The sequence below is a fragment of the Scardinius erythrophthalmus genome, assembly GCF_964197995.2.
Source record: "Scardinius erythrophthalmus genome assembly, chromosome: 2".
In the NCBI taxonomy this organism is placed as follows: Eukaryota; Metazoa; Chordata; class Actinopteri; order Cypriniformes; family Leuciscidae; genus Scardinius; species Scardinius erythrophthalmus.
Window position 1 is genome coordinate 56,696,087 of NC_138222.1, and position 13,749 is coordinate 56,709,835.

Sequence of the window (13,749 nt, forward strand, 5' to 3'; positions counted from 1 at the left end):
GATTAGGCTTTAGTTCAATTAGGACATTTGAGTAGCTTTTATAAACATGCCTTAGAAAAAACATTACTGGTGTGCATAAATATTGTGACATATTTATGATATGTCAGAGCAAGTTGCTTTCAGTTAAAATATATTGCTAAAATAGCAAACAGAAGAAAAAAAATGTTAAGGCCAGTGAAATTATCACCCGGGCAAGTAAAATTTGGCATCGGACAAGGAAATGTTCCATATCTCTTGTAGGTTCACATCGGACAAGGAAATGATCTATATCTCTTGTGTGTGTTCTGCAGGTGGGCGTTTCTTGTTAAAACTGGGAGACAAAGAGGTGGAATACAGTCCAGAATTCCGTTTCTACATGACCACCAAACTGTCCAATCCACATTACACCCCTGAGATCTCTTCCAAAACCACCATCGTCAACTTTGCTGTTAAAGAACAGGTCTGTGTTTGTGCTATTGAACTTGTTCCCATGACAGAGGTCTTTGAGGATGAAGTATAACTCTGTGTGCGTCAGGGTCTGGAGGCCCAGCTGCTGGGGATCGTCGTGAGGAAGGAGCGTCCTGAGCTGGAGGAACAGAAGGACTCTCTGGTGATCAACATCGCCTCTGGCAAGAGGAAACTGCAGGAGCTGGAGGACGAGATCCTGCGGTGGGCGGCACACGCTCTTACATGCGTCACGGCACACCATTAACACCTTTATATGAGTGCCACTAGCACATCAGTAACTCTAATAATCAGTGTGTTTATGTTAGCAAATCTCACTCCGTTTTCTTTGTGTGTGTACAGGTTGCTGAACGAGGCGACCGGCTCCCTGTTGGATGACGTTCAGCTGGTGAACACCCTTCAGACCTCCAAAGTCACGGCCACTGAGGTCGCAGAACAACTTGAGATCAGCGAACTGACCGAGAGCCAAATCGATACTGCCAGAGAGGTGAGAGAGAGAGAGAGAGAGAGAGAGAGAGAGATGAGGGGGAGGTCAAGGAGAGAGAGATGGTGTGAGGGATGGTGCTGAAAGGGTTGCCAGATTGGATTAAAGATTGCAGCTCTGAATAAGGCAGACAGATAAAAAGACTGCTGAGATGAGGATGTTGATAGCAGGAGAGGCAGACAAAGCTATAGACACCCATCTGTGTGTGTTTGTGTGTGTTCAGGCCTACCGCCCCTGTGCCCAGAGGGCGTCCATTCTGTTCTTTGTACTGAATGATCTGGGCTGTATAGATCCCATGTATCAGTTCTCTTTGGACGCCTACATCAACCTGTTCACCCTGAGTATAGAGAGCAGCCCCCGCAGCCACAAACTGGAGGAGAGGATAAACAACCTCAACAGACACCACACTTATGCCGTCTACAGGTCTGAGACACACTCACACACATGCATATCTGTACAGAGGCGTAAAGGAGAAATACTTTGATACTGTTTTTGAGTTTTCTTCCACTTTACTTGCACTTTCATGCCCCAGAGGTTCATTTCTATTACATTTTAATATACTTTATAAAATATAATTTATTAATTTAATGGCGAAGCTGAATTGTCAGCATCATTACTCCAGTCTTCAGTGTCACATGATCCTTCAGAAATCAATCTAAGATGCTGATTTGCTGCTCAGGAAACATTTCTTATTATTATCAAAACTGAAAACTGCTTAATGTTTTTGAAGAAACCATGATAGTTTTAAAAAAAAAAAAAAAACTAGTAGAAAGTAGAAAGTTCTGCATTTTTAAATGTAACTTTTTGTAACAATGTTTATACATTCATTTTTGATCAATGATTTCTTAAAACCCCAAACTTTTTAACAGTAGTGCTTGCATTAATGTTACAATTATGCATTCTAATTACTCACAATTAAATGTTGACAAAATTACAGCTTGATTTGAAAAGACATAAAAACTATATTTTTTCTTTGATTTTTGATGTCTCATGTAAACAAGTACGCACATTTTTTGATGAAACTTTCTTAGGGACAAAACGGTTGGAAAAACATACATTTATATGCATAAATGGTAGCTATGAAATTAGTTTCAATAAAACAAAGTGACCTTGTCATTTTGGGATTGATGTTTAATTCTCAAACAATTGTCATTCTTTTAATATTCAGTCTGAACGATTTGTTCATAAATTGTTTAGAACGATTAGTCTGAATTGAAATCACAAGTTATGGGTCTGTCTGACAGCTCACACACTCTCTGAACGGTTGTGAAGAACTATTTGAAGTGAGTCATCTATATTCTAACAGACTCCAGCGCTCCACTCCTGCCATTCAACTACAATGTGATCAGCTCATGCCATCGTTTTTTATACTTTTCATTACTCTGCATGCAATATCAGTGACTTTAAAACACCTACTCAAGTATTTTTTTCAAAAGTTATCTTTTTATCGTGGGTTATCTTTTTATTTGTAACTCAAGTATAACTACTGGGTACTTTATGCACACACATATGCAGTCACGCACAAAATGTTTGTGTAGTGCCTGTTTGTTGTCATCTTTCGTGTGTGTCATAGATGTGATGTGTTTTAATCATATTAAGCTGACTTTCAGAGTGATGTCAGAGTGTTTGATCCGTTCGCAGATACACCTGTCGAGGACTGTTTGAGTGTCACAAGCTCCTGTTCAGTTTCCACATGTGTGCCAAGATCCTGGAGGCGTCTGGGAAGCTCAGCATGGATGAATATAGCTTCTTCCTCCGTGGGGGACTGGTGAGGGCTGCCGTGTGTGTGTGTGTGTGTGTGTGTGTGTGTGTGTGCACGCGTTCTGGGCCTGAAAGTGGATTATAAGAAAGGATTGTCTTGACTAGTTTAAAAATGAAAAAAGTCCTCATGTTACAGAAAGCTCACTGTGCGGTGTGTGTGTGTATTAGGTTCTGGATAAGAAGAAACAGATGGATAACCCCTGCTCTAACTGGCTGTTGGACTCTAACTGGGACAACATAACTGAACTGGATAAACTGACTAATTTCCATGGACTCATGGCCTCGTTTGAGCAGTACCCTCGAGACTGGCACCTCTGGTACACCAATCCGGACCCAGAGAAAGCCCCGCTTCCTGGTAGTGTGTGTGTGTGTGTGTGTGTGTGTGTGTGTGTGTGTGTGTGTGTGTGTGTGTGTGTGTGTGTGTGTGTGTGTGTGTGTGTGTGTGTGTGTGTGTGTGTGTGTGTGTGTCTGTCGAGTTTTGTGTACATTACGGGGACTTTATTTTAAGGGTGAGGTTAGGTATAAGGGTCGGGATAGAGATTGTAAGGACTTTAACAATTCTGATTCTGATATCTCTTAACAATTCTTGCTCCTTAATGTTTTAATAATGATTCCTTTAGTGCTTTTAAGGAAGAAATACACTATCGGAAGTACACTATTGGATGAGAAATGAACTGAGCAGGATGATGACATCACTGTTTTCTCTATAGCTGCTTTATAGCTGAGTTGACTTCATTTCATAATTGTTAAACTTCACACAGTTATTGAACTGAACTGAATCAACTCTGAACTGACTCCAGAACTGACACTATTGTCTTTCTAGAGCTGCTTTACTGCAGAACTGTAATCTGTTAGCATCTTTGAATCGTTATTTTCTTATTTATCACTGTTAAGCAGCTTTGAAACAACCTAAAGCGCTATATGAACAACTTGACTTGAAGAAATATTTGGGAAAATACATTTAATTCCATTGCCAAATGAGGAGAACTTTAACTGGATGTGATATGAACAACCAGTCAGTAACTACACTGATTCAAGTGTCATGTGCCTTAGTAAATCATGTTTGATTCTCTGTCACCATTTTGGGAATGAGGTTGGATTACACTGATTGTGATATATGATTTTGATTCATTACTCATAGGGGTCATTTTGGTGGGAATTGGTGTTGAATTACAGTGGTCGGTGGTCGGCTCATAAGAGTTGGGATCGATTACACTGTAAACTGTGTATGGTTTTAAAAACTGCTCATGAAATAATTTGTTTGGGAATCAGGTTAAATTACATTGGTTGTGGGGTATCGTTTTGATTCACTAAAAAGAATTGACTCGTAAGAATCATTTGTTTTGGGAATCAGGTTGGATTACGCTGGTCACTGTGGTTTCGATTCACAATAAAGAACAGATCACTTAAAGTCATTCGTTTAGAAATCAGAGCCAATGTCAGAGTTGTATGGTCTATATCAGCGGAAGAATGCACGTGTGGGAATCATTAACAGAAGCAAACATCATTCAGTTCAGGTAGTTTAAAAAAATCATTCTCCTGCAGCTCCTACTAAGGGAAGAGAAAATATCATTAGTGCAGTATGAAAACAATAGAAGTCAATGAAAAATCCCCTTTTAAAGTTAGTGGAGTGAAACGCATTATCAGCTTGTTTCTTAATTTCCCTCTTAATTTCTCTTCCCTCTCTCTCTTCCTGACTTTGAATGGCACAATCTGCCTCCTTGCTTTGTTTTTCCTCTCTCTCTCTCTCTCTCTCTCTCTCTCTCTCTCTCTCTCTGCGCAGGAGAATGGGAGAACAGCTGCAATGAGCTGCAGAGGATGCTGATTGTACGATCTCTCCGACAGGATCGCATCTCTATCTGCGTCACGGCTTTCATCATCAACAACCTGGGCTCTCAGTTTGTAGAGCCGCCCATCCTCGATATGAAGGCTGTGAGTGACACACACACAAACACACACACACACACACACACATTGGGTTTTCATGTTTTATGGGGACATTCCATAGACATAATGATTTTTATACTGTACAAAGTGTATATCTTATCCCCTAACCCTAAACCTACCCATCACAAAAAACGTTCTGCATTTTTACATTTTCAAAAAACATCACTTATAATGAAGCTGTTTTCCTCATGGGGACCAAAAATGTCACCACAAGGATTTCGGATATTGCCATCTTTGTGAGGACATTTTGGCTGCGTTTACACTGGCACAAAAAAATCAGATTTTTTACTTACATCTGACACAGATCGGAATTTGTTTCATACATGTAAACTTAAAGATCCGATGTTTTCACATCCAATCTGAGCCACTTCAAAATGTGGTTTTAAATCAGATACATATCCGATATCTGGACATCCCACCAACGTCTAAACATGTGTATCCGATTCCCCTTGGAATTCCAAGCCACCACAAGGAGAGGGCGACACGTTCTCCCACAAAGATCGCTTTTTAATATTGTGTTATGAAGCAGATGTGCCTGTATGCGCTCACTCGCAGCTGTTTTAGTGAGGTGGAAACTTTATAAAGGAAAGAAATTGCGCACAGTGAAACATTCAGGAGCTGGTTTTCAACCTCTGCCCCGTGAGTTTTATAAATAAAACAGCTTCAAAACTGAAAGCTACTTTATGTTTCTCAGCAATGAGGTGATAACTTTGCTGTAATTAAACCAACAAGCTTTACTATTATGCTACTCACACACACTCTCTATCTGTTTCTCTTTCTCTTTCGTTAACTCATTAAGATCAGATCTGTGCATTAAGACTTGCTGTGTAAATGCAACCTCCATACATAGGGTTAACCTGAGCCACACACACACACAGAGTGAAAGAGAGCTTAGTATTGAAATAAATCAATAAGCAAAGAAATTATCTTTTTTTGTTCTTTATATCACTGTGGCTCCTGGGTCTGAACACAGGAAAGTTTTGCGTTACGTTAAGGTGAAATGTAGCCAGCTTGTCCATGACACCATTCTATAAGAGGCTGACATTTTCAGCTTTTGAACTCAGAAAATTGAATGTGATACTGCTTTATAACGTTACTCTCTGGAACTATGGAGCACACTATAGCAACCAACTCCTGGGCTTTTATTTTTAGTTATTTTATTTATTTATTTTCCTGTCCTATGTTTCCCTCTAGACAGAGAGAGACGGCATGAAATAAATCAGATATGTTTCAGGGTTACATAAATGCAATTGATTCTTTCCCCCTTTTTCATTTTTCTCTCATTTTTTCAGCATGCATTTTGACTTTTGCATTTACTTAGAAAATAGAACCGGTCAAACCTATCTGCAGTTATACCAAAACCCATTTATCCTATGTGTGTGTGTGTGTGTGTCAGGTTGTAGCGGACAGCAGCACGAGGACTCCTCTGATCTTTGTGCTGTCCCCTGGTGTGGACCCAACGGCAGCATTGGTTCAGCTGGCAGAGACGTCAGGCATGGGTCAGCGCTTCTTTGCCCTCTCGCTGGGTCAAGGCCAGGCACCCATCGCAACGCGGCTGATCAAAGAGGGGGTCGCAAATGGTGAAGTGATCTTTCTCTCTAACTCTCTGCTTCTGTTTTTAACACTATATTTATCTTCCTGTTTGTAGCTTCCTCTGCTCTTAAAATTCTTCATTTCGATGAGAAGATCAAAATGTATCACAGTTTCCACAAAAATCCACTGATAATAACAACAAATGTTTCTTGAGCAGCAAATCAGCATATTAGAATGATTTCTGAAGGATCGTGTGACACTGAAGACTGAAAATTCAGCTTTGATCACACGAAACACATATTACAATAGAAAATAGCTATTTAAAACGGTAATGTTATTTCACAATATTTTTGTAATTTTTAGCAATTAATACAGCCTTGGGGAGCATAAGAGACTATGGGTGTAACAATATAAAGTGTTACAATGTATCGCAATACAGAAATGCAACAATACGTATCGTGGAAAGTTCACCCAAAATAAAATTACTGTGTGAGAAAAAATGCAAGTTTTCAGAGTTTTAGTGTCAGTACTAAAATAAACTACTATATATAATGTTGAATATAATGTAGAATAATGCAATGGGGGAATATTTGTGTAAAAAGTGGCCTACATTATTTTAAATATGTCTAGTCAGTGACAGTGTAAGCATATTCGTCTAAAATAATTCAGTATTTTCAGCTTCAGAATCATGAATATTGTTATTCTGGTGTCTCTATTGTCCTGTGCTGTGGGTTTCCAGCATCAAGTCCAAGCCAATTCATTTACACACACAATGTAATATCAAATTTAGCATTTTAATCAACAGTACATTTTTGGTTAACCTTTTACCATATGTCTTGGAGTATCGCAATAATATCGTATCGTGAGTTCAGTATCATGATATGTATCGAATCGTGACATGAGAGACATCACCCCTATAAGAGACTTCTGTCAAAAACATTTTAAAAATATTACTGACCTCAAAAAATGTAACTGTACTGACCCCAAACATTTTAACGGTAATGTAGCGTACAAAAGTCCACTTTTTTGCAGCAAAAGTAGTTGTATTTTACATTTACAGGAGTATTTTCTACAATCTCTCTGACCCTGAGAATTAATCTCTTTGCTGCTTACGGTTACAGACACTTTTATCCAAACTGATTTGCATTGCATTCAAGCCATATAGTTTGAGTTCAGGAAAGTGTTACTGTAGCTTTAGGGTGCTTTCACACTTTCAGAGTTCGATTACTCCCCCTGAATCAATACTGATGTGTGTGGCGGTCATATGTTAATGTGCTCATGGTTGTGATGTCATGAAATCCTAGGGGTGATCTGCATTTAAGGACCGTCATAGAGTGAATAATAGAGACTTAGAAAGGGCTCTTTTGACTTTAGCCAATAAACAACAACCTAGCAATGAAAAAAAATGAACTTAGCAATCACATAAGAACACCTGGGTAATCACACTCACACACTTAGCACTGGAAAACTTCACTCGCATTTTATTCAGAAAATGAATATACTAATTCTAATAACTCTCTTTCTCTCTGGTAGGTCATTGGGTGTTCCTGGCTAATTGTCACCTGTCTCTCTCTTGGATGTGTGAGCTGGATAAGTTAGTAGACGAGTTTCAAGTCCAAGAATGTCATCCAGATTTCCGACTGTGGCTGAGCTCCTCCCCTCACCCAGAATTCCCCATCGCCATCCTGCAGACGGGCATCAAAATCACTACTGAGCCTCCTAGGGTACACACATATACGTGCACTTCATCCACTGTAGGCAGATGTTTGAAATGATGTGAGCTGCAATTAAAGTGGTTTTTGTGTGTGTGTGTGATGGTTTCTCTGCAGGGGGTGAAGTGGAATATGAAGCGTCTCTATCAGCGGGTGTCTGAGTCTCAGTTCTCACGCTGCTCACGGCCACTGCTGTACCGCAAGCTGCTCTTCACTCTCTGCTTCTTCCACAGCATCATTCTGGAGAGGAGGAAGTTCCTGCAGCTCGGTTGGAACATCATCTACAGCTTCAACGACTCTGACTTTGAGGTAGAGAGAGATTCAAGGACAAGGATTTCTGTATTTTCCTACCTGAGAAGTATGACCCATGTAATATAAATATATATATTAGGCTGCAAAATGATTAGAACTTTGGCAGCTTGTCAAAGTTATTCTAGTTGAAAGCATGCTTCTCACCCTCGCTCATATCCTCAATGACACTGTGCTTCCTTTGCATCCTGGTCACATTTTAGCTTAAATTTCACATAATATTTTAAGCTCAAGATAATATGTATTGTCTGTGCCTATAAAATTCGTATTGAATTTTTTAAATATTTTATGGATATGATTCATTCATTGAAATCTTCACTGACCTCATCTGCATGTCTTGACAACTGTACGGTTGTGTTTACAGTAATTACTCCTCCCTCTCTCTCTCTCTCTCTCTCTGTCTTTCAGGTGAGTGAGAATCTTCTGAGTCTTTATCTGGATGAGTATGAGGAAATCCCCTGGGACGCTCTTAAGTTCCTCATCGCTGGGATCAACTATGGAGGACATGTGACCGACGACTGGGACCGGCGTCTGCTCACCACTTACATCAACCAATATTTCTGTCCTGCTGTTATTGATACACCCTTCTTTAAGTGAGTTCACACACATATGCTTTTATCAAGCTAAACGAGGACATCTGTTGTTTTATAAATTATATGATCTAAATCTAATCTATTTATGAGTTTTGCCAGATTTAACTCATTTTTGGAGACAGATTTGTCCCCAAACTACAGTAGTAAACCACACACAGAGTTTCAAATGTACTCTCAATTCGGTCCACTGTACAATGACTTTAGTGTTTGTATGATCATCACTCTTAGTCACAGGTTTTGAATATAATGAAGAGATATAGCGTCCCCATATGGCCGGACTGTTTGCCTGGTTCCAAAAGCACAAGAAAATCACACACACTCTCACGGACAGATCTTCTCATTACTCGATTACATACAAACTGTGCATTGAATATATGTCAAGCTATCACACACACGCACCCTTTGATCCCTGACACCCCTCTCTGCCCTGCTGTGAGGATTCCCGTGTGTCCTCTTCAGCCGCCACACTTCTGATGTAATAAAGACCAACAGCTCCCCCATGGGGCCGAAACGTGAATCTCGTAGCGTCTGGTGTTAAATGTGTTCCACTTCCTCTGACTCAGTCGGCTGGTCTTTCAGGAACCAGGACCCAGCAACACGGCATGGAACATCTGTTACTATAGCAACCACATCCTATAATTACCTTCAATCAGTACCTCCATGGTGACTTGAGTGCACAGCAGAGGCAGCTCTAAAGTTTCAGGCAGTAGTAGAAAGGAAATAGCATGGACTTGGTGGGCGAAATAGAAATTGCCAGTAATTACAGTATCTGGGAAGTTTTAGTGACGAAACATGTTGCTACTCTGGTATTTCATATGAACTCTAGATGAAAACTGAAGAATGTGTTATTTTGGGAATGTGATGAAATGACCGTACATCATTTTTATGAGCCATTTAAACCATTAGCGTATTAAACCTTTCACACAAATCCTTTGCTAAATGACACAAAGTTGAAACATATTCAACAGTTATTCATTGCAGACAGTGCAACTTGATGACAGACAAGCAGAACATATGCACAAATCAGTGTTATTTTAGTAGTACTAATATACAATTATTATAGTTATTAATATTTTGAATGGGCTTAGTTATATTGATATATTTTCAGTTTTTATTTTAATTGTACTTTACGTGTTAGTAATTTATATATTACAGCACCGTGTGTTAATATTAATAATAATAAATAAATAGTGCTGGGTAGACTCCTTACAAATTGTAGGTAGTTATTAATTCCAAATTTCAAGACAAAAATTGTAGTTAGTAACATAATACATTACATTACACATTTTTAATCTGATTAAAAAAGTACTTAATTTCTGGATTCTGATTATGTAACCCAGATTACATGTAATCAGTTACTACTCAGCACTGTGTGTGTATACATATAAATGAACAAACACACACACACTTATGGTTAAGTGTTTTTGGGTTATTTTTATACACAGGGTTATTTTTGCGCCTGACCTTATTGCATATGCATCTGTAGGAGATTCCCTTTCAGACACAAAAATTAAAGGATGAAAGTATTTAGATTAATAATTCCTAGTACTTAAATACTAAGGTTTGCAGTAGTCAATTTACTGGTATTTGCAGCATTATTTACCACCCAAAAAAAAGCATGTTTAACCCATTTTGCGCCTGTGTTGTTAGTAGATCACCCGCACCTGATTATCTGCTTGTTTGCGACCCTACTCTAATCTGCGCTGCTCTTGGTAGATTGCGTTGGTCATTATTGAAATGATTTGCTGCGTCTGTGTTTTATAATATGTGCGTCGTCAGTAGATCATCTGCAGAACTTTCCACTCCCATCGGCGCTTCTATGTAATTGCGCTTTCACGCTAATTTGCCCTGTTTAGTAAATCTGGCCCAAAGTCTTGTTTGTTCTGTTTGTTTGTTGTGTGTGTAGGGTCTCCTCCTTGGTACATTACTATGTTCCTCGTGATGGACCTCAGGCCTCATATCTGGACTTCATTGGTCATTTGCCAGCACTGGAGCATCCAGAACTATTCGGGCAACACCCGAATGCTGACATCGCCAGCCAGATCACTGAGGCTCGAACCCTCTTCCACACACTGCTGTCTCTGCAGCCACAAGTCACCAGCACTGACGCCAACACCAGTGGAGCCAGCAGGGAAGACAAGGTGTGTATAACCTGTGCATACGCTTATTACTTTCGGCGTATGTGACACTTAGAATTGAATGTGTAACTGTGTTTTTAGGTGTTGGAACTTTCTGCTGATGTTCTGCAAAGGATTCCCGCTGAGATAGACTATGAGGGGACTAGGAAGTTGCTGAAGGATGACCTTTCACCTCTGAATGTAGTACTGCTGCAGGAGATTCAGAGATACAACACACTGCTGCACACCATCAGGTCTGTGTTTGTGTTTGTGTGCGTGCGTGAGTGTGTGTAAAAGTCATATATCAATATTGAAATGCTAACCCTGGAGTGTTGATGTGTGTAGATTGTCTCTGTTAGAGCTGGAGAAAGGCATTAAAGGTCTGGTTGTGATGTCCAGCAGTCTAGAGGAGATATTTCACTGTATCCACGATGCCCGTGTGCCTTCTCTCTGGGAAAAGGTAAAGGACGACACTATAGACAGCCTCGTAACAGAAATTAATTTGCTGTCTGTCAGTCAATCTATATCAGTCTGTCTGTCTGACTGCCTTCCTCCCTTGTCCTGATTTTGTTTATTGCACTTTGACCTATGAGCACAAATCAAGAGAATGTCAACTCATTCGCATGGTTTATTTGACCTTATCTTGTGTACTGATATAAATGAACACATTTTCTCTACATTATGAAAACTTGACAAGACAAGAAACTTCTCTCAAAAATGAAAATGGTGAAATTCATATTAGTAATTCTAGTAATTCCGAATTACATTCATGTTTGGATTTATTACAGTTCATCACTGAGAAGGTTTGATGGCAGATTTAGTTGCAGCAAACAGCGCAAGCGGCTCATGACAGTTTGTCATGTTGTTTGTCTGTGTTTTCAGATCATCGGTGGCGTGCAGATGGTTGCCATATTGCAAAGGTTAAGTAAAACACTGGGAGGAAATTTATCCTTTTAACAGAAAAGGTCTGATTAGGGGATTTAAACTCTTGACAATCTGGCAACCGCAAACATGAACGCTCGTGGAAGATTGTTAAAAAGTTCAAGTTAAAAAAATGAAGTAAATCTGTAATATTTTGTGCCCTTTTTTTATTCCACAAAAACAAAGAGAGATTTTGGTAATGTCTTTATTTGTATCTACATTTTAGCCTTGTCTATTTTCATCAGCGATATTGCTTGTTGATGTAGTCACTGTTATCGTTTGTTTACACTGGTGTCATCTCATCATCTTCTCGTGCAGCCATGATGAATACAAGTTTGTTTGCTTTCACACAAAACAATCTTACCCCAAACTTTTGAATGGAAGTGTATATACTGTCTATCTGGGCTTGCCTTCTCTGCACAGAATACATGCTCTGCTTACAATTTGACCAAAGCAAGTTACCTTATAGAGTAACATATGCTCCCAAAGCTCCCTTTGAAATTCTATCTATGTAAGCATCTCACTGGGTTTTGGAACAGTGCTTATAACTATGAATCACACACACCAGGTCATGTTGTAGTTGTAATACAGCCCTGCATGAGTGTGTGAAAGTGGGCTGTAAGGTCAGAGGTGTGAGTTTAGCAGAGAGCATCAGGAGTGTGTGAATGAATGGTTGAGAGGAATGCTCTGTGAAGGATGAGGTGAACAGAGCAACATTTAGTGGATTAAACACACACACACTCACCTTGAGTTTAAACACTCTGCTCGTTTGTTATTGAATGAGAGCTGCTTATCATGTCAAGACTACACAGGCCTCGGTCCGCATAACGTGGTACTAATGCTTTCGTGTGTGTGTGCTAAGGTCAACAAGGCCAGTCTGTGTGCGTTAGACCTTGTGTGATGCAGTACAGCCTTATTATACTCTGTGTGTGTGTGTGTGTGTGTGTGTGTGTGTGTGTGTGTGTGTGTGTGTGTGTGTGTGTGTGTGTGTGTGTGTGTGTGTGTGTGTGTGTGTGTGTGTGTGTGTGTGTGTGTGTGTGTGTGTGCGTGCGCAGGCTTCTTGGTTCATTGCTAAGGGTAATTTCACTCAAATAAGCAAAATAAACAAAACCATGTTTACTTGAAGATCCTCAATAAGCGTATGGCCTATATACTGATCCAAACGCCAATCTAGCCATCCCTCTATTCTGTCTCTTCCTCCGTCTTTCTGCCCCTCTTTTACAAAATAAGTGGAGAGCATCCATTAAGACTTCCTCTCCAGCTGGGACTATCCTTCTGCCATCTGCGGTGCCTCATTACTGTCTTTCTCTTTCTCTCTTTTTTTCCCTCTCCATCCATCAGCCTATCTTTATCACTGAACGCACAGTTCCTCTGTCTCTGTCCACTGTTATATTTTGGCAGTGACTCGTTGTATCTCTGCTGAGATATGACTTTCATTTGCTGCTGACTCTCTGCTCTTCCTCTCATCTTCCCTTCTTTTCGTGCTCTTTATAACTGCTGTCCTGTGAGTGGTGGAGGTGTTGGGCCTCATGTGTCACTTTGACACTGTTGACATAACCTGTTGTGACCTAAAGGCTATTGAAAGATAACACTCACATCGTTTATTGGATCTGGTGTCCCTTTTTACTGACCTGGGATCAGTGGTTCCCAAACTGTGAAAGCCCATTTCTGATAGATAGATAGATAGATAGATAGATAGATAGATAGACTTAGTTGGCGAGCTTTATTTCAGTCATATTTCAAGCTCAGGAGTTCAAGCAATCATGTGGAAAGCACAGCATTATGTTAATAAAAGCAAATTAATTTATGCACCATTCATCAGTTTCTGTGCCCGTAATGTTAACTCAATGTCAATAAGAGTCTATATTCTTTTTTTTCCTCCCAGTCGTTGTTCAGTGGTGCTGAAAATGTGGGCACTTCAGCAGATT

At 39.8% G+C, this 13,749-nt stretch overlaps 1 protein-coding gene across 1 annotated transcript in view; it reads left to right on the forward strand.

The window, feature by feature from the left end:
- dnah2 (dynein, axonemal, heavy chain 2) overlaps window positions 1-13,749 on the forward strand; it is a gene marked incomplete at its 5' end in the record, with an annotated part of 165,133 nt that overhangs the window by 142,279 nt on the left and 9,105 nt on the right. The window contains 14 exons of the mRNA XM_081349604.1: window positions 291-439; window positions 515-648; window positions 787-931; window positions 1,152-1,351; window positions 2,570-2,696; window positions 2,858-3,044; window positions 4,473-4,621; window positions 6,033-6,216; window positions 7,703-7,893; window positions 7,999-8,190; window positions 8,599-8,783; window positions 10,690-10,924; window positions 11,003-11,154; window positions 11,246-11,360. Coding sequence (XP_081205730.1) covers window positions 291-439; window positions 515-648; window positions 787-931; window positions 1,152-1,351; window positions 2,570-2,696; window positions 2,858-3,044; window positions 4,473-4,621; window positions 6,033-6,216; window positions 7,703-7,893; window positions 7,999-8,190; window positions 8,599-8,783; window positions 10,690-10,924; window positions 11,003-11,154; window positions 11,246-11,360 — 2,345 coding nt within the window. The remainder of the gene's footprint in view (window positions 1-290; window positions 440-514; window positions 649-786; window positions 932-1,151; window positions 1,352-2,569; window positions 2,697-2,857; window positions 3,045-4,472; window positions 4,622-6,032; window positions 6,217-7,702; window positions 7,894-7,998; window positions 8,191-8,598; window positions 8,784-10,689; window positions 10,925-11,002; window positions 11,155-11,245; window positions 11,361-13,749) is intronic.